Below are 19,141 nucleotides of genomic sequence, written 5' to 3' on the forward strand. Positions count from 1 at the left end.
AAAGCACAGAAGGCTTTAAAACATTGATCTCTGAGAAAGTGAACGGTACTGCTCTCTCTTAATCTGGCCAAATAAATCAACTTGGTTTGTTTCCAGGCTAAAGAAGAAACGATGGACAATCGAAGCTACTTGAATCTGCCAGAAAAGCTGCCTGCCTTCTCTGATTCTGCCCACTTGCCACTGACCAGGTCCTTCTATCTGGACCCCATGGTCACTTTCCACCTGTACCCTGATGCCCCAGTGCCATCCCCTTACTCTGAAGACCTGCCGCTGCTGTCTTTTCCCAGCGATTCCCTGATCATGGAAAATTATGGTGAACCCTGCCCCTTCTCCTTCCCGGTGCCTTATCCAAATTACAGAAGGTGTGAATACTCCTATGGGCCGGCCTTTATCCGGAAAAGGAATGAGCGGGAAAGGCAGCGGGTAAAGTGTGTCAATGAAGGCTATGCCCAGCTCCGACATCATCTGCCAGAGGAGTACTTGGAGAAACGACTCAGCAAAGTGGAAACCCTCAGAGCTGCCATCAAGTATATTAATTACCTGCAGTCTCTTCTGTACCCTGATAAGGCGGAGACAAAGAATAACCCAGGGAAAGTTTCCTCCATAATGGCAGTCACCAACCGCCACCCTGACCCCATTTTTAGAATCATTTGATTCAGTGTTTCTGAATAGAAACAAATAATTTCACAAAACGGGGTCTCTTACAACATCATTCAGTAGTTTTTCTTAAGTGTAATTTCTGCATAGGGAGATAACTGCTCAAATGTCCACCTGTGCTGGGTATTTCCTGCCAGAGTTTCAGATGTACTAAACATGATCTTATGAGCATTGAAGAGATGTGTCTTAAGCTTTGGTGATTTCTTTCAAGAACTTTAGAGGGGGAGGAGTCCCCAGGATTCTCTATACCCCTCACCTTGCCCTTCTCACACACTTGGCCAGAGTCTCAGCTGTGAGAAACCCTCACGAAAGTATTATAAGATCTGACCAATGAGTAATCAGTGCTTGTAATGCCCCTTGCAAACACTTCGTGCTAAGTGATCACAATGAACCGCCCTTGATTTGTCAAAGTCTGGTAGTTTTTATTATTATAATTTGGGGTTGACAGGAGATATCTACATCTATACCCTACCCACATCATGATGGGAAATGTCCCAGGGCTGAAGCAAAGGTAGCTAACAAAATCTTGTTGTCATTTGAAGTTATTTTGGAGTCATCTTTTTCCTGCAGGCAGACTTCCTCACAGCAGCTTAATCTGGGGGTTAAGAAGGCTGTGCAGTCATGGGAATCAAACTGCCTCAGTTTAAACTATGACTCTGGCCCTTCCTCTTCATGTCTCAGTTCTTCATCCACAGAACGAGAATAATAATAACAGCAACTATTCCCCCCTATGTTTATTAGAAGAATTAACACTGTCTGATACATAAATATTCCTAACCATATTATTATTATTATTATTATTATTATTAATCTTGTGTTATCCATAGCATCACCATTCTATAGGTTCTTCTGGCCAGAAAATGTGCAGGGGTCACACCTGTCCTTCACCCTGTGAAGGACCCTCACTGCCCCATATCTTGAAGTCTGCCTTCAAAATGTCTCTATTTCCATTCCCATGACTAGCATCAGCTCTTCCTTCTCCCTTAACTCCCAGGTCCCATCGGTCGCCAAGCCCAGTCAGGACATCCCATACACTGGCACATTCATCTCCACTATCATCTCTGTGAAGTCTTCCCATTCCAGTCATTACTTGTTCCTTTATTTTGTACACATATTTCCTCACAGTTCCTATCCTACTATCTTTACACACTGTCTCACACACCTATCTCTTTGTAGACAGGGACCAGTCTTATTCCTCCTATATTCCTTGCACCCAGCAAAGAGTCTCAAATCAGGTAGATGTTGTGGGTAAATATTTGGTGTTACTATTTTCCTATTCCAGTCCTGTCACGGTTTATCTGGGTCACATCTGTCTGCGCAGGATGGAAGCAGATCACTAGCCCTTAGTCTCTGTAGGGGCAGCTCCCTCCCTCACAGGACTCCCCTGGGATTCGTGAGGGCGTCCCACCTCTTCCAGCAGTGGGGAAGCCCGAGCCTGAGCTTTGGGGAATTGAGGCTGCGAGGACCTTTCTCTCCAGGGCTCCCAATCTGCCTTTCCCGGAAGAAACCCTCTGCCCCCTTGCCCCGCCCATGCCTCCCAAGCCCCACCCCCCCTCTCCGCACGTGCTCAGTACATTCAGTGCGCGGCGTTCCCGCTGGCTCGAAGCCATGGCAACCTGCTTGGCAACCTGGAGTCAGTTGGGCTGAGGCTCTGGGCCCCAACTGTCAGAAGGGGAAAGCTGAGGTGGAAGAGTTTGGGGCTGTGGTAAGTCCCTTCGGGATCAGACCTGGGGACTTGGGCGGGGGCGGACCCTAACAGAGCTCTGGTGGGCTGGGGTAGCAGAGTCAGGTGTGTGGAGGACACGACCCTGGGGTCTCAGCTGGGGCTAGAGTTAGTCCTGGAGGTCACTGGATTTGGAAGAGAGTCTGGGGCTTAGATTAGGGGTTAGGCCAGCCATATTTGTGAAGGGAAGTACTGTTTTACCCCTGGGAGTCCCTACAACTGGGGAGGAGGAAAAAACTAACGTATATTGAGCCACTGCTCAGCCAGGTGCTTTCTACTGAAGTGCGTGGTGATGTGAGCACGCAGCCGCAGGCTGTGACGGATTTAGAGCTGGGTTTCTCTAAAGTCACAACACTTGTTCTTTCAACCCCTCCCCTACCTCCTGAGCTGAGGTTCCTGGAGCAGGTGATTCAGAGAACAGCCTGAGCTGGAGCACGTGGGGTCGGCTAACCCCAGAAATGAGCCCTGCACCAGCCAGGCCCTCTCTGCTGGGCTGCCGGCTGCAACTCGGGCCATGGTGGTGCTCATTCTCACCGGGTTTCTTCTCCGAAGGCCATGGAATCCTCTGCAGGGCCTGGGACGACTTTGCCCAAATACTGCAGTGTGGCGAGGATCCTGAAGTCCCCTTCCTGGACTGGCACTGCCCCTCCCTGTGGACCCTTCTTCACCTGCCCCTTTGCCACCTGGCACAACCCACTCTCCAGGTACTAGTCTTGCCCCTCTGGCAGCAATGATGTGCACCCCTCTTCCTCTCTCTGCTTGGCTTTCCATGGTGGACCATGAGGGAGACAACTTGCTCCTGGGAAGGCTGAAAGGGTTCTTCACGGTGTGGGCTACGATTTGCTTGTGGTAGTCTATCACTCCTGTCTAAACTGTGCTCCTTGTAGCACCGGTAGCAAGGCAGCAGATGTCGGAGTTGGCATGTGCAGAGAATGCAGGCATCACCAGTTAAAGAGCCTCTAGCTCATTTTACCGTCAACTACAAGCCTCCCCTGGCACCACGTGAGAAATTAAGGTTTCTGCAACCAAGAGCTAAGGCAAGGTCTCCGGGTGCTCCTCAGGTTCCCTCAGTAACCATCAGGGATCCTGGCCTTTCCTGAATTGAATCGTTGGTGGGCTGTCTAAAGTGTGATTGCAGAAGGGAGAGGAAGCTCAGCCCTCAGTTATGTACAAGTGATGTCAGTTCCAGAGACTCACTTGTGTTCATGCCACAGAGTTCCGTCTGTCCAGGTTAGGGACATGCCAGCTTCAACCCTTAAGAGCCTGCCTTCTGGATTCACCTATGTGGACCATCTTGTTCAAAGCCAGAGTTCAGCATCCTTGCCCCTCCAGGCCTGCCTACAAAGTAAACAGCTTCTTCAGAAACCCAAACCCTGACTCAGTAGTCCTCCCTCACCCCTGCACCTCCCGGTTTGGCCCTGTCCACAAACCTCTCCAGGAACAGCTTGTCCTTCTTCCTCTCTGTCAGCCCCTCAGCCAGCTCCTCTGTGCTTTCCCTGCTCAAACACTTCCTCCTCCCTTCTGACCCCATAGCACCAAGCATCCTTCCTGTGTTACTCCTTTCGTACTACCATCCAAACGTGCATACCTCATCCTGGATTCCCATGCAGTGCCTTTGGATATCCCTCCCCAGTGCTCTTTCCTGGTCTGCTGTTCAGTCTCAGAACCAGCATTAATTCACTTGAACATATCCAGGCTAATCACATTTTGATGACCTTGAAACAGTTCTCAATCCCCAAATGATAGTTCCTTTCACTGTCCTCGCCTTCTGCCCCTTCCAGCAGTTTATCTTGTCTTACTGGTGGTCACAGATCGCCAGCAACTGTCTACATGGATTTCTGTTTCACATGACCCTCTATGTCATATGCACACGGTAGTGCTGCTTAGGTCTGCGAGATGCATTTCTTGATGTTTCTAGGGCTTGGTCTTCTCCACCTCCCGAATTCCATTTGTTTTTTCCCAGATATGCGTCTTACCACCCGTGTCTCCACATTGCTGACTCAGCATGGCAGGGGCCTGACTGGTTGAGAAGAGTGGGAAATGCTGCTGACACATGGGTCCTGGCAAGAAGGGGACCAGATGGCTTTTATTACCGGGCTCGGATAAAGACTGCTCCAGAGGCAAGTTCCTCACATCTCCTGGCACACTCCTCAGGGTGGCCCTGTCAGACCTGCCGAGGCCTCAACTGTGTGTGCCCAGCAGGACAGTTTCTTGGATAAGAAACATCTTTCACGGCCAGGTTCTAGAAGGGCAATGTAATGACGTATGAGTGTATTAATTTGCTAGGGCTGTGTAGCAGGGTAGCACAAATGGGGTGACTTAAAGAACAGAAATGTATTATCTCTCATTTCTGGGGACTGAAGTCCAGGTGTTGGCACCGTTGGTTCTTCTGAGGGCCGTGAGGGAGAATCTGCTCTAGGTGCCTTTTCTAACTAACTTCCTGTGGCTTGTTGACCATCTTTGGTGTTCCTTGGCTTATAGAATCATCACCCCAATCTTTGCCCCACCTTCATACAGTGTCTTCCCTCTGTGCATGTCTGTGTCCAAAGTTCCCCCTTTTTATAGGAACATCAGTCATTGAATTAGTCTTCCACCCTACTCAGCCAAGTATGACCTTATCTTAACTAATTATATCTGCAGTGATCCTATTTCCAAATAAGGTCACAACCTGAGGTAGTAGGGGTTAGGGTTCTAACAGATGCATTTGAGGGGGAGGATACAACTGAACTTGTGACAGTGAAGAAAATTGAAAGGAAAAAGTGCTCTGTTCAGGAAAATTCAGTGTGTTGTGTGATGGGCACCAGCCAAAGTGAAGGAGAAACAAAACATGCCCACATGCATGTCTCTGTGCCTGTACCCACAGAAGCCTGGTCCCCCACATGCCTGTGCTTTACTTCCGTGGCTGCTTCCTTCTTTGGGGTTTTTCTCTTCTCAGAGTCAGACTTTGTGACTGTGGATTCATGGAGGGAAGACTAGTGTGACTTCCAAAAAATGAATTATAGAATTTCCGTTCAAAGGTCATTTTGTTGTTTTCAAGGAACTAATATGTGAATCCAAATGACGTATTAGGGTTTTGCTCAAATAATAGACTGTCGAGTGATTAATTTGTAACCAGATTTTCTCTTCCAAATCATACTGAGTTCTCAAAACAGCTTGTACTTTCAATTAGCTTAAAGGCTTCTCCTGCCCTCTCTTTTACAATGTTCATTTGCTTTGCCAAACCTCTTCTCGTTGCTGTAATGGCAGTGCCGAGGGCTGTTCTCACGTCAGGCCACAGCTGCTTGTTGCCTGTGCGGGCCCGTGAGTAAATACACTATCCTGGGTTGGTCTTGGACACAGGGACAACACTTTTCAGAAGGGCTGGGAGGAGGGGGAGTATACTGGAGAAAGATCCCAGGGACCCAGGTTGTCCTTGGGAATTGCAAGCCAAATATATAGAGGAACACAGTAAAACAGGAAGAGGAGGGGAATGGGAAAGGAATGGTGGGAAGTGAAACCCAAGAGTTGCTGGTGGCAAAAAGAGGTAGAGGGAAGAGCATCCACGCTATAGCTTGCCTGTCTCGGCCACAATCAGGTCCAGGAGCATCTGTCCCTGTCCCTTCTCTAGATGGCCCTCACTGTGTGTAAGGAAGGCCCTGGGCCTGGCTCTAGGGCATTGCGGGGAACCACGGTGCTCCGCACGCCGGTTCTTATTGTGTTTTCTTTTCCACAGTTGGAGAGATGGGGGGCCCTGCTGGTGGAATTCGAGGTTCCCCTCATCACAGACCCAAAGCTGCCAGCCCAGCGGCAGAACGTGGTCTTAGAAGATGATGTCATTCAGTTCTTGCCATCCGTGGAATGCTCGCTGCGACCTGGGGACAAGGTGCTTGCCCTTTGGGAACCAGACGGACAGCAGTATGGCCCTGGCACCGTGCTCTTGGCCTCGGAGGCAAGAGACCCCCAGAGAGGTAAGGGGAACTGATGTGGCCTAGCGGTCCCCAGGGGGAGCCAGGCTGGTAAGAGAGCAAAAACTGTCTTAAAGGTGAGCTGGGCCTCTTAAAGGTGTCAAAAAAAAAAAAAAATCCTTACCCCTTCACCTGTACCTTAATCCTGGGTATGGCAACAGACGGGCAAATCCTATCTTTCAGATTATTAAACACCTTTCATCAGGGCAAAATAGCCTAAAACTATGATGTCTTCTGTGGGTTAGCTAACCTCTGGTGTGACAAGGTTCAACTGGGGCCGCAGTGGTACTCATGACTAGCCCCCCATCAAGTCATCCACGGACTGGGGCAGGCTCCTTTTGCAAGGCCAGTCAGCAGAATGAGAGGAGGAGGCATGTCCTCTTTCCCCATGAAAACTGAGACCGGGAGGTGCGTGCCAGTGCACGGAAGTGGCAGTAACTAGGGAGCAGGTGAGGGAATGTTCCTGGCAGGCTGTCCACAGAAAGCTGCACTGGAGGAGGCTGGCAGAGCAGGGGGCCGCACTGAAGTTTGCTCTGGGGGCTAGGAGCACCCTTTCCCCATGATATAGAAGTGGTAATTTTAACAAAATGTTGCTCTGTTATATAGCATCAAAAGGAGAAATTACTGTTCACTTCTGGAATGGCAAGACAGCTACTGTGCCTCGAGGCGGGGTCAGGTGGGTGCCCCCGGCTGTCTGGAAGAAGGCTGTGGAGAGGCTGCACAAGCCTTTCACCAAGGAGCCCCCCAGCACCCTCCTCTGGGCCCCTTGCTGCTCTCTGCTGGGACCAGCCATGGGGTGTGTCACCAATGGGCTTTTTCTGGGCACTCCATCCCCGTGTCTTCCCTGCATCCCCGGGGCCTGCTGCCAACTGCTGCACCAGGGCTGCCTCTGCTCTTGCCCCTTGGCTGTACCTACCTGGTGGCCTCTAGCCAGGGCCTCGGGGGTCACAGCCAAAGAATATCCAGAGGTGGAACTGAAGCCCATGGCACAGCATTTGCCCCTAGACAGTCCCAGAGAAGAGGAAGGAGCAGTGCAAGCTCCCCTGGGTGTTTCTTCTTCCTCTGAAGAGGATTTGGAGAATGATCTGCAGGTGGGCCTCCCTCAGAGGCTGACAGTAGACGCCACAGTCAACACAGACCCCATCCTTCTTGAGAAGTCTCCGAGGAGACAAGGTGGCCTCTGCCAGCCCGAGTGGAGGTACTGGAGGAGAAAGAGGTCTGAGTCGCATCCTGGGAAGCCAGGTATACCTTCTTCTAAGGCAGGGCTGAGGGTCCTGCTCCCTTCCCTCCCATGTCTCTTAGGAGTCTCATGCACATGTCACTGTACTGGGATTGGAAGTAACAATTAGGAGTGTGGCCATGTTGCAGGGGAGGCTGTGATAAAAAGGAAATAGTAGGTTTCCATCTAAGCAATAGAACCCAATAGGAGAGGATGGGCTGATCTTTGTGAGAAGGTTTGCATCCCTGTTTAACAACTCTCTTTTCCTTCTTCACTAGTCTCTGTTGACAGGGTGCTGCCATTGTCTGTTTTTGCCTGCCAAGCGCAATTCCCCCCCCCCACCTTTTTTTCTTGGAGCCCTTGACTTTTCTCTAGATGAATAGTCAAAATGTCTCCTGGTGTTGATTAGAGTTTTCAATGCCCTGAGAGGCACAGAAAGTGGTCTTTAAACGTTCATTGGTCAGTAGGCCCTATTCTCCAATGGTCCCGAGTAAATCCAAGTGGGAAGAGGTAGGGCCCTGCATCATGCTGCTCATTCCTTAACGAAGGGGAGGCGGTGTTACTGTCAATCCACAGCCATCCCCATCTTCACCTTGAGCTAAGAACCATGTGACGCCCTCATAGGTTTAGAAGCCGTTATCACCGATATGCCTCATGCCTGTCCTATCTAAATTCCCAGCGAGGCCCAGAAAGAGCAGAAGCCCAAGTCGGCAGGCAGAGGGGGCTGGGATTAAGCCCAGCCCTAGACTAGATTCCTGGGGCCCTGGGGTCACTAACTGAACATTGAGTGAACTAAATGAACATTCAGTCTAGGGCAGGGAGGCTGTGTGGTTAAAGAGCACCACGGCTAAGGGTTTAAAGATCCCCAGACACCACCCACATTGGGACCCACTGTGGGTCCCTGTTTGAAGCCACTGCCCTGTTTCCAGGACAGCTGTTCAGCTGATGAGGCAGACCTTAGCCCATGAGGATTTCACCCTTGGCCCAGGACTAAGAACTTTGTTGGTCTTCATGTCCAGAAAGTCGAGAAACTGTTTCTACACTGAGACACTTTCTCGGTGACTCCTGACCCCTGGGCTTCGTAGGGGGTGGGGGGAGGGACAGGTGGGAATGGATATAAGTTGGCAGCTGCTGTACTCTATGGGAGGGTTCTAGACCTTCCTTGGCCTGCCCCAGGGAGAGAACCAGAGGAACAAGAACCCAGTTGTGTGCAGCTGAGCTCCTCCTCCCCTCTCTGAGAGGAGACTTTGTACTGAAAATATAAAGCTGGGGAGCCTCTTGAGCTTCTGAGAGATGGGTCACAGATCTCACAGTGAGAGGCTGTGAGATGTGCTGGCAGAAGCTACGTGGAAATAACTGCTCCTCTCAGGAATATTTTCTAAAGAAAATGGTGCCCAAGCCTAGTTTTCATGCTAAATTTGCCATAGCTTCCACTGCCTCCCACCTTAGAGGACTGGAGAAAGCAGACTGGAGAAAGCTGTACCTACCCCATAGACAGGAGTCTGTAGGGAGCAACAGAGAAGCCCGGCCTCAGGAGGGAACGCCACTAGGGTAACCAGAGGGGCCATGGTAGTCACAAAGGCTTCAGGCACCAGCAGTGCGCTCTCCGCCCCCCCCACTACCTCCTCTTTGTGATCAGTGTGATTTAGAAGTTCCTTCAACAGGTGATAGTTGGCTACCTTTGCTTCTCCTACTGGCTGTTTTGAAAATCGTGTGATACCTTCTCCCACCTAATCCAAACGTGGTTATCAGATACAACCTATCCAAAAAGCATAATGGCCAAAAATGATTCACGAACTTTATTTCTCTTTAAAAATAGAGAGCAGTGGTAGGAACTTACAGATAGTTAGATTCTGGGATCCTTGACATATTTCTACTTCAATCATCAGGCCTAATCCCATGGTGGCACATGCAACATAACTCACTGAATCTGGGGTTTAGGAACAAGACATGGATCCATCTGGAGAGAAAAGAGGGACAACAACCAACCACGGGTACAGAGTGTAGTGCTGGGGAATACGAAGGAGCTGGTCCTGGAAGCAAGCGGTGTGAAGCCACCACAGATCCTGCCAGAGGACGGTGAACACAGAAAACGGAGTCAGGGAACAGTGACACAGCAGAAGGACCAGGACACCCTCAGACTAAAAGCCCAGAGCAGCCAGGTAAAGCAGGATGGCTGGGAAGGGGCTGCTAAGGATTCCTCACGTGGTTCTTCTTAACCCCTTTTGAGAATGAGTACTCCCTATTATCTTCTCTCAGGAAAATGCACATACCAATTTTGCATTCCATTTCGGAAGGCTTACAGAACCCACAAAGCTGATCACAGGCTCCTTAAGGAGGCAAGGATCCCATTTAAGTGACACTTGACCCTATGGTGATGGGCATGGGTCTGCCTGACTAGGCCCTCCATCCGTGGGAGTCTGTTCCTCACTAGGAACACTAACAGCCCTACTTAAAACTTGGTTTTCATCATATAAAACACTGGTGTTTATCCTTGAGGGAAGACTTGTCATGTTCAGAATGAGATAAACTACCAGGCAACCAAACTGGCCGATGCAGCCCTGCTGCTGGCCTGGTAGCTTTGAGTTCAGGGCACATCACGGACTTTTTAAAATCAGCGACTTTTGAGCTTTAAAATTATAGTCAGCATCAGACTCTCAGGATTTTTTTCTTTTCTTCCAGGAAGGTAAAAGAGCAGTGGTGATAACTACCTGAGGAGGTGCTGCTAAGTGGCCACCAAATCCTCCTGCGAGGGCTGGGGGCAGAGTGCAGGCCACACATATCTGGTGCAGGACCAGTGGTGTCCTCATGCACTAGATGTCGTTGCAGATGAGCGGCGCAAAGGCACCTGCAGGGTGGGAGGTGGCGGGGGGGCGGGGCTTGGGGGACCTGCTCCAGAGCCCCTCTTCCGCAGACGCACCAGGGTGAGGCTTTGGGCAAATGTGTCCACAGCCTCTCTGCTGCCTTCTCATAAACCTACAGCTGTCCATGAGCAACCCTGTTTCACCTCTTCATGCCAATAAAAAGGAACTCTTCATTTCCAAATCGCTCCCTTTATTATCATAATTAACCATCTGGAAAGTAAGCAGTTAAAAACTATTCAGATAGCATCATTACATTATGACTTTCAGCAGAAAGTAGGGGGGGAGGGGGCTTCTAGACATTCAAGTTAAAATAGGCACTGAAAGAGACAAACTCCAGGTCCCAGGAAGGCTGACCCTCTACAGTTCAGCCCTGAAAGCAGGATCATGAAAAGAACCATACAGTGACTTTATTCTTCTTGCTACTTAAAAAAAAGGTGATGTGATAGCCGTTATGGTCCACATCATACGGGGAAGACCAAGTCTACACTCTGTCCCGAGTCAACTGCTACAACCTGAGTCTTGGTTAAGTCATTTGTACCCACAGTGACAGAATAGGTCCCTGGATATACTTCTATGTAGAGGTCCTTAGAGGTGTTCTCAGCCTGCAAGGAAAAACAGGTATTAGCTGTTGAGAGACTGTAGGTCACAACGCTACCAGGCCACCTTTGTGTGCCAATGGCGCAGTGGGATGAAGCCCTGGGCTGGGAGACAGGCTGCTTTCAAGGCTCAGTCTGGCCACACAACAGGAATGCCAGGTAAGTCTCAGCCTCTCCTTGTGCTTGTTTCCTTATTTCTAAAGCTGTGGTAATACCTACATCACAAATAAGTACGTACATGAAAACACATGGCAAGTGTTAGAATGTTATAGGAACATGAAGGGTCATAAAGGGGACATGCCTAACCATGGTAGAAAGAGAATTAGGTAGAAGGAAAGGCGAATGGTCATTGCTTTGGCGTGCAAAAGTGGCATTTGTTAGTACAGATCAGCGGTAACGACAAGGCACCATGGAATAATGAGAATTTTTCTTTTTAACTGTGCTTTGTTTGCTAAATTCATGATGAGGAAGATGAAATACTCTTTTCTGCAAAAGCTGAGCACACATGAGTGGATTCCAATTGTTCTCCCATAGCTATAGTACAAAACACTGAAAGCTAGAGTCAATGGAAAGATTTGTGTTGAAAGCAGTGCTGAGCACAGATTGTCTTCCAAAGACAGACTTGACACATGGCTGGGAAGTGGGCAGAACTGTAGGCAGAGGAGGTGTCTCAGTTCAAATGGCAGACAGTAAAGTTGCAAACCAGAAAAGAGCCTGTAATTAAGAGCCAAAGTTGCTATCCCACAGCTGGGAAACCCCCACCCCTCCTGCCCTACCCACCATGGGCTTCCTTCATGCTCAGAAGGAGCCACAGGCAGCAGCTGTCCTCTCTGCCACCACACCCAGAGGGAGAACAACAAATTACTGGCCAGCAAACTCCACCAGGAGGAATAAATGGTAATATTTACACTTTTATGAAACTTCCTCCCCACCCTCCACCTTGCATAGATTTAGAGCCAACTTTTTCCAAAGCCATTTTACATTCTATCCTTTCATATCCAGTTATTGCAAATTTGGTGGTCTTATCATTTAACTGACATGAATGTAAATGTCTACGCCACAACTATTTGTTGGTATTCAACTATGTAAGTACACAAAAGTCAATTTCAGAAAGTACAGCCATATCAGAATTTCAGAAAGCCAGGAATACTTCATTTGTCTGCATAAAAGGAAACATGGGGGATGAGACTGACATCTTGATTCCAAAACCACGAGTATTAGGAAGATTAGCATTAGCAAAATCCAGCAAGTATGGGAGGCATCTTAATCTAACTTATATTTGTACGAGAAGCAGAACATTCTTAGTTGTTACTAACTCCAGTATATTCTGAGTCCTGGCTAGTAGTGCACTGTATACAAACAAAGATTAAGCAAACTATTCCAGCAACATGCTGGAGTTCCTTTCCTCCAAATTCCAGCCCTTCCAAGTTCCAAAAAATTTCCTGGGTTCATGAACTAATGAGTACTTCCTTATACAAAAAATGAAAAACTCATCACTGTGTTTTTAACAGAGAAACATTTGTGGAAAATAAGGACAAATCCCTTCAAATGTTCTGGAACTCGATCTAACCAAATTTCTATGTTTCAGAATTTCAGCAATGGTTTTCACTTTGTAAGCAGGAGGGTCAGGCCCCTCCTGCTGCTTGAACAGATGGTGGAATTCCAGCAGGACCCCGTGCCAGCCCAGCTGAGCCGGAGGAACTGCAATGTGAATACTTCACATTCTTTCCAACCACAACTATGGGTTCAGGCACAAAAAGTATCCCTTAAGCTTCAAGTGAAGGAAGGATAATGAGAAAACATAATTTTCCACTGAATCCAAATGCTATACTCTCTCCTCAAGAATGAAACATCCCAACTTAGAACTACTATGGATCTGGGACAAAGGACCCTATAACTGGCTCAACTGGTTCATGCAATGGCACTGGCGGTGAAGCCCAGAACAATGAGGAGAGATCTCTACTCACAGGCTGGGACTCCGCCAGAGCACACCCTGACACGTGAGAGATGCCTCCAAGACCGAGGGAGGTGTCTTTTCTCTGAAGAGACAAGCAGAAACATTGATTAGTGCCCAGAATTTGACTTCTGGATTGTAAAGAGAAACTTTCTTAGTTTATTAGGAACTAATAATTGTTCTGTCATATTCTTCTAAATTGTCTCCTAAATTGTTAAAAGACTTTTAGTGACTTCTGTGAGGTATTTGTAGTCAGATGTTTACTGTGATTACTTTTTGTATTTCCATGGGATTTGGAGTCAGACCTGAATTTGAATCCTATCTCCTGCTTTACTGAAAAGGGCAGATGAAGTTCTCTAAGCCTTAGTTTCCCAGTCTACAACATGGGGTTACTAGATTGGAGATTTAAAGTGCAAGAGTAACTGACACTTAACACGCTCTCAGAAAATAGAATTATCTTCTGTGCTTCTCCCAGGAGTCCAGGTACTAGCAGGGAAAGGCAGAATTTCCTCTAGAGGCACCAACTTACATTTTATAGGAAGGAATGGAAGGGACAGGAATGACTCTTGCCCACATGTAACCCCCTTAGGGTCAGGCCAGAAAAGAGAACCCAGGCTTTGGGCTCTGGCATTGTTCCACACGTCCCAGGCCAGGGAAAGGAGGGAACTTCCAGTGTGCATCCAGCCCTCACTCACATCCCTGGGGTCACTCTCCCATCCTTTCCCTAAAGCCATAGGCCAGAGAAGTCAAGAATCCAACTTGTAGATTAGACTCTGAACGTAAGTTTGCTTTCTTTGAGTATAACTAGGGGATGTTTAAAAAGAAAAAAATAAAACAATATAACATGCCTACTCTCTTCAAAAACAATGATGAATTCCTAGTGCATCATTTCAACAAGTAGAATCTTGGGCTGCCCCAGAACATGTGGTAAAAGGCAGGTAAGTTTGTAGTGAGAGGCCTGTAATTATTCATTACTAATACTAATAGCTTATTTCCTAATGCTCTAGGAAAATAATTCTTTAAAAGAGAGGGAGGGGGAGCTGAGGACACAGCACAGAGAGCTGAGGATACGTACGTGACTGTTCTCCCTGTCCCAGCAGCAGTACAGCTTGGACTTCCCTCTGTGATAACGAGAGACGTGGGCCGCCCCTCCTTCCTCCAGCACAGATGAATAGTAGCTCTACAGAAGTACGTGAAAGATGTCGGGTAAGCAAATATTCTGGTCAAATTAAAAAAAAAAAAAAAACAAAAAACCTCCATGGGCAGGGATGTGGAGAAAAGGGAACTCTCCTACACTGTCAGTGGGAACGCAAGCTGGTGCAGCCACTCTGGAAAACAGTATGGAGGTTCCTCAAAAAGTTGAAAATAGAGCTACCCTATGACCCAGCAATTGTACTACTGGGTATTTACCCCAGAGATACAAATGTAGTGATCCAAAGGGGCCCCCTTGAGGACCCCAGCAATGTCCACAATAGCCAAACTATGGAAAGAGCCTAGATGTCCATTGTCTGATGAATGGATAAAGAAGATGTGGTATATATATACAATGGAATACTATGCAGCTATCAAAAAATGAAATCTTGCCATTTGCAAAGATGTGAATGGAACTAGAGGGTATTATGCTAAGTGAAATAAGTCAATCAGAGAAAGACAATTACCATATGATTTCACTGATATGAAGAATTTGAGAAACAAGACAGGATCATAGGGGAAGGGAGGGAAAAAAATGAAACAAGATGAAATCAGAGAGGGCGACAAACCATTAAGAGACTCTTAATCTCAGGAAACAAACTGAGGGTTGCGGGAGGGAAGGTGAGTGGGAGGAATGGAGTGGCTGGGTGATGGACATTAGGAAGGGTATGTGCTACAGTGATTGCTGTGAATTATGTAAGACTGATGAATTACAGACCTGTACCCCTGAAACAAATAATACATTATATGTTAATTAAAATTAAACAAAACAAAACTCCATGACTTGGGTAAGTATAATTAATGAGGGAGGCAACATAGCAAAGGTAAATTACCTGTTCCCTTAACAGGCCTTTGGAGTCATCGAACAAATCTGAGCCCCTGTGAAGTGGCTGCAGACTGCATTTGGCATGACTTTGCTGCCATCTGCTGCCTTTGTAGGGCAAGAACTCTGGCCAGCTATGGTTGGGCAGAACCAGGCTCTCTGCCAGGTTAAATAAATTTCACAACATCTTTACCCCAATGTCAAAGACATATGCCCTTTCAACTCCTCTCATCACAAGTTCTGATGAACTGTTCCATGGTTATTGTCTGAGTCTCAGACAATAACAAGGGAAGAGGGGGGCATCTCCTTGAGATTTAGAAATACAACAGGAAATGTAACAAAAACTCAATAGCTACGCAACCGTTCTCTCCAAGTGGAGGGCAGAAAGAGGTCTCTAATTTAAGAATACTCCAAAGGATCAGAAAGCAGTTACAGCTACTTCCTTCCTCCCCCTCGAAGTTAACCTTAGACTTGCCCCTGATTATGACTAATGATGAGGACATCACAAGTCTGCTTGTTTTGAACATAGTGTACGAACAGTGTTTAAGGCATGAGACCAAAAGAATGGGAAGCTGGGGGAAGTACTTCAGGATATAGGTCTAATAATGTACTTTGGGGGCTGCTTCAAAATTGTAAAGGCAAACTCAGAACACTGTTCTTAATTCTATCTCTAGAAAGCCCAAGGGTTCTGAGACTCCCTTCCAGAGTGGAACCTGAAGTATGGACTGAAATTCAAAATGAAGAACACACCAATTTGCTGAACCTCAGACCAAAGACTTTTGTTATTCCTTTTAGTGAACCATGAACCAAAATGTTTCAGTTGATCTCTTCACAAAAGAGCTGAAGTTACGGATTTTTCTAAAACCATTTAACAGAATAACATAAAAATATTCTCTGGATCATCTCATTTATTGGAATCCTGTTCTTGAAGTCATGGGTACTTTACAAAAGATGTAAAGAGATTAGAGATTTTTTGAAATCTTAATATATGAAATTGAAGAGGACAGGGGGCGCCTGGGTGTCTCAGTCAAGTTAAGCTTCTGCCTTCGGCTCAGGTCATGATTCCAGGGTCCTGGGATTGAGCCCCACATCTGGCTCCCTGCTCAGTGGAGAGTCTGCTTCTCCCTCTGCTTGCTGCTCTGCCTACTTGTGCTCTCTCTCAATCTCTCTAATGAATAAATAAAATCTTTTAAAAAAAAATGAAAAGCAGGACAGAAACAAGGTATTCTCTTCCTTCTCCCTTATAGACCAGCATCCTTATAACCACAAGAGAATCACATCATGTTAAGGCTGAAAGAGACCAGAACATGCTGTAACTCCCAGACAACAGAGTACCTTCCATGCAGGGGACCTCCCTGGATGCAGGCTGGCCTGCCTTCCCCCTTCCCTCAAAGTACTTAAAGATGAGCTTAACATGTGGGCTTTTGTACACCCATTTCAACGAATGGTACCAAAAATCTCACTCAAGTCCCTCATGCTATAGTTTATGACAATTTTCTGGTGTTCATCTCTCAGTGAAACCAAAGAAACAGACTCTAAAGGCTGGAAAGCACTTCAGAGATCCTCATTTTATGACAGGGAAGATAGGCTGAGAGGGACTAACTGGCCCAGGGCATTATAGCCAGTAAGTGGCAGAACAAGGGTCTGATTCCTGGGAGGCTGCTCCTGCCATTAAGCCACAGCACTTCTGATGAGGGCACTGCATCTGTTCCACAGGACCACTTTTGTGGCCAGCAAGTGATACAAACTCATAGAGACAAACTTAAAAACTACATTACCGGGGACTTGAAACAGAAGTTAAATTCTAGTGAAGGGATTTTGAAAACCAGAAAGGCTCAATTCTAGTTTAGAAAGATCTTACTGATGTTTTTTAACTTTAGTTCACTTCAAAGTTTAAAAAATCCCTAATATCTGGACTTGATTGTTGAAATTCAGCAAACAAACTCCCCCACCCCCCAACTAGTCTGAAAACAATAGGGAGGACAGAGACCTTTTGTGGCTTGTTCACTGCTATATCCTCAATAATACCTACAGAGTTAGATGTTCAATAAGTAATTCAGTAAGTTGAATAAATTCTAACTTGGATTTATCACCTGGTTTAAATCCCTCTTTACAGTCTAACCATGAAGGTGGGATAGGATAAACGGGTAGTCTCCAGATTCTCCTTACATTCCCCAAACATCCACTTTGTGGTCCATCTGCAGGTGGACCGGGTATGCTTTGGCTTACACCAACTTACCCCGCACTGACTTGAAGCATAGTCCATGAATTCTGCCATTGTTCTGAAGGAAGCACTAAGGGTTGGTTGTCTGTCTTCTCTCTATTTGAATAAATGGCAGATCACAGGTGAGATCTGGTATTCCCTGCTGGAGAATGAAGTCATTTTGGGAATAGCACCTTTTTTACTTTTTGAAAGGCCTCTGAAAATTTAAGTCAACACGAAAGATCTTACTGGTTAAGAATTCCACTCTAAAAGGAATAAACAGGCACGCAGTTTATCCAGGACAAAGGAAGGCTTGCTAGCTTTCCTGTAATATCGGAGGGTAAGATGTAAGAACTTTTTTTTTTTTTTTTAAAGTAACCAGCCAGGGCCGAGCATCAGCGATACCGTAAACTACCCAATAAGAATCTGTCAAATGTCAAGAGTTTTCAAAAGACTTTTCTGTTCACTGCCCGTTACTTTACAGCTTCCGCCAAGGGCTGGATCACGTGCGTGGGCTCAACGTGCCCTGGTGGCCCCGACCCGCTACCGCGGAGCAAACGAATGGGCTCGTCCCCTATTACAGAGCCCTCACCTCTCCCGGGAGAAAGCGCTGGGGGCCGGCTGCCGGCCGTCTTTCTCGGTAGGGCCACTCCCGGGACGTGACACCCACGGCGCTTTTGGGAAGCTCCCGCGAATGCCAGTCCACCGCCCTCCTCTTGGCCCGCTCCAGCACTTCTTGACCCAGCCTAGCCGTGCGCTGCAGGGCACGTCGGTCCACCCCGTTCAGCGCCGCGGCCGCCAAACAGTTCTCCATGTCTCCCTGCGCGGGCACATACACACAAACACCGGCGGGTCAGCGGGCCGCCGCGACCTGCTCCAGCCGTGGGTCGGAGCCCTAGCCTCGACCTCCCCGGCTCCCACAGCCCCCGGCTCTGCCCCTAACGCTCTCTCCACCCGACACCCGGCCAGGGGCGAGCGAGTGCGCACAAATCCCCTCCATTTCCGTCTCCCCCGCCCCTCGGTGGGGACCCCTCACCCTCCCGTTTCTCTAGGCGCATGCGCTCAGCGCTGTGTCGGAGAGAGAGAGAGGGCTGGGCCTAGAGCACCCGGCGCCGGCGCAGCAGGCCATCGGCGAGGGGCGGGGCCTATGGCCAGCGCCGGCTATGCCTTCTTTCTGCGACCCTGCCGCAGCCCCTGCGCGCTGGTTGCCTGGCTAACTGCCGGGTGCAGGGGCGGAGCCTGGCGGCGTGCGGGGCGTGAAGGCCGGAGTCTAGCCTGCGGCGGGGCCACCTGTCTGCTCCTTCCGAAGAGCCCGTGAGCTGTGGGCCTTACCCTTCGAGGTGGTCTTTAACGCCAAACATAGTGGACCCGGTGTAAAGTCAGGTGGTCTCCTTCAGGCCTAAGAAATTGTGGGGAATTAGACACCTGCCTCCAGGCGACTCCTTCCGTCTGGTCTGTTATCTTGGGATATCGCTATTGTAAAAAACGCTTTTGTTTGAGGAGATGAGTAAGAGAGGCCAAACAGTGCAGCTGCCCAGGTGGCGCTTGGAGGAGAGTTTGGGCAGCTGGCAGTGGGCAGTGGGACGCCCCGCCGGATGGCAGCTGTTCAGGGCCAAGAGGGGCGCCCGAGTTGTATGTAGAGCCCCGTAATCCCCTCACGGCAGCTTCCGCACTCCTCGAGTGGGAAATATGGACTCACATTTTTGGAAGCCTCTTCTTTGGGCGGTGGGGTGGGCAGAGGGTTTGAACCCACCTTTCAAGAATAGTTGCTCCACATTTAAATAAGCTGAGCCTCGTTACCTTGCACTCCACTCCACTCCACACTTCTGGGTTATTTGATAGACCGTAGAGCCCAAGTGAGTCTGCTACACCACACTGCGCTCAGCAAAGTATTGATCTTTGGGAGGAACTCCTTTAAGCGACACTGCTCAGTGGGAGTCACTTGAAGGGACACAAGGAAATCTTCA

General features: G+C 48.2%; 3 protein-coding genes across 3 annotated transcripts; 2 read left to right on the forward strand and 1 right to left on the reverse strand.

Moving 5' to 3' along the window:
• Window positions 1-111: 111 nt before the first annotated feature.
• On the forward strand, window positions 112-654 carry ASCL3 (achaete-scute family bHLH transcription factor 3; the record flags this gene model as incomplete). Its single annotated transcript, XM_080815844.1, has 1 exon — window positions 112-654. One exon carries the CDS (start codon window positions 112-114, stop codon window positions 652-654), a length of 543 nt encoding a protein of 180 aa, XP_080671970.1.
• A 2,281-nt stretch (window positions 655-2,935) lies between these two features.
• LOC308350813 (uncharacterized protein C11orf16) lies at window positions 2,936-10,452 on the forward strand (the record flags this gene model as incomplete). Its single annotated transcript, XM_080816292.1, has 5 exons — window positions 2,936-3,084; window positions 4,344-4,500; window positions 6,093-6,327; window positions 6,931-7,566; window positions 9,485-10,452. 5 exons carry the CDS (start codon window positions 2,936-2,938, stop codon window positions 9,760-9,762), a joined length of 1,455 nt encoding a protein of 484 aa, XP_080672418.1. The 3' UTR covers window positions 9,763-10,452.
• Window positions 10,453-10,580: 128 nt separating this feature from the next.
• Window positions 10,581-18,312, reverse strand: AKIP1 (A-kinase interacting protein 1). The gene is made up of 6 exons (XM_080815482.1): window positions 18,211-18,312; window positions 17,767-17,994; window positions 17,211-17,291; window positions 14,033-14,137; window positions 12,971-13,042; window positions 10,581-11,009 (listed from the first exon to the last, which is right to left on the reverse strand). The coding sequence occupies exons 2-6, from the start codon at window positions 17,986-17,988 to the stop codon at window positions 10,869-10,871; spliced, it is 621 nt and encodes a 206-aa protein (XP_080671608.1). The 5' UTR covers window positions 17,989-17,994; window positions 18,211-18,312; the 3' UTR covers window positions 10,581-10,868.
• Window positions 18,313-19,141: the final 829 nt, after the last annotated feature.

This window comes from Martes martes, assembly GCF_963455335.1.
Source record: "Martes martes genome assembly, chromosome: 10".
Taxonomy (NCBI): Eukaryota; Metazoa; Chordata; class Mammalia; order Carnivora; family Mustelidae; genus Martes; species Martes martes.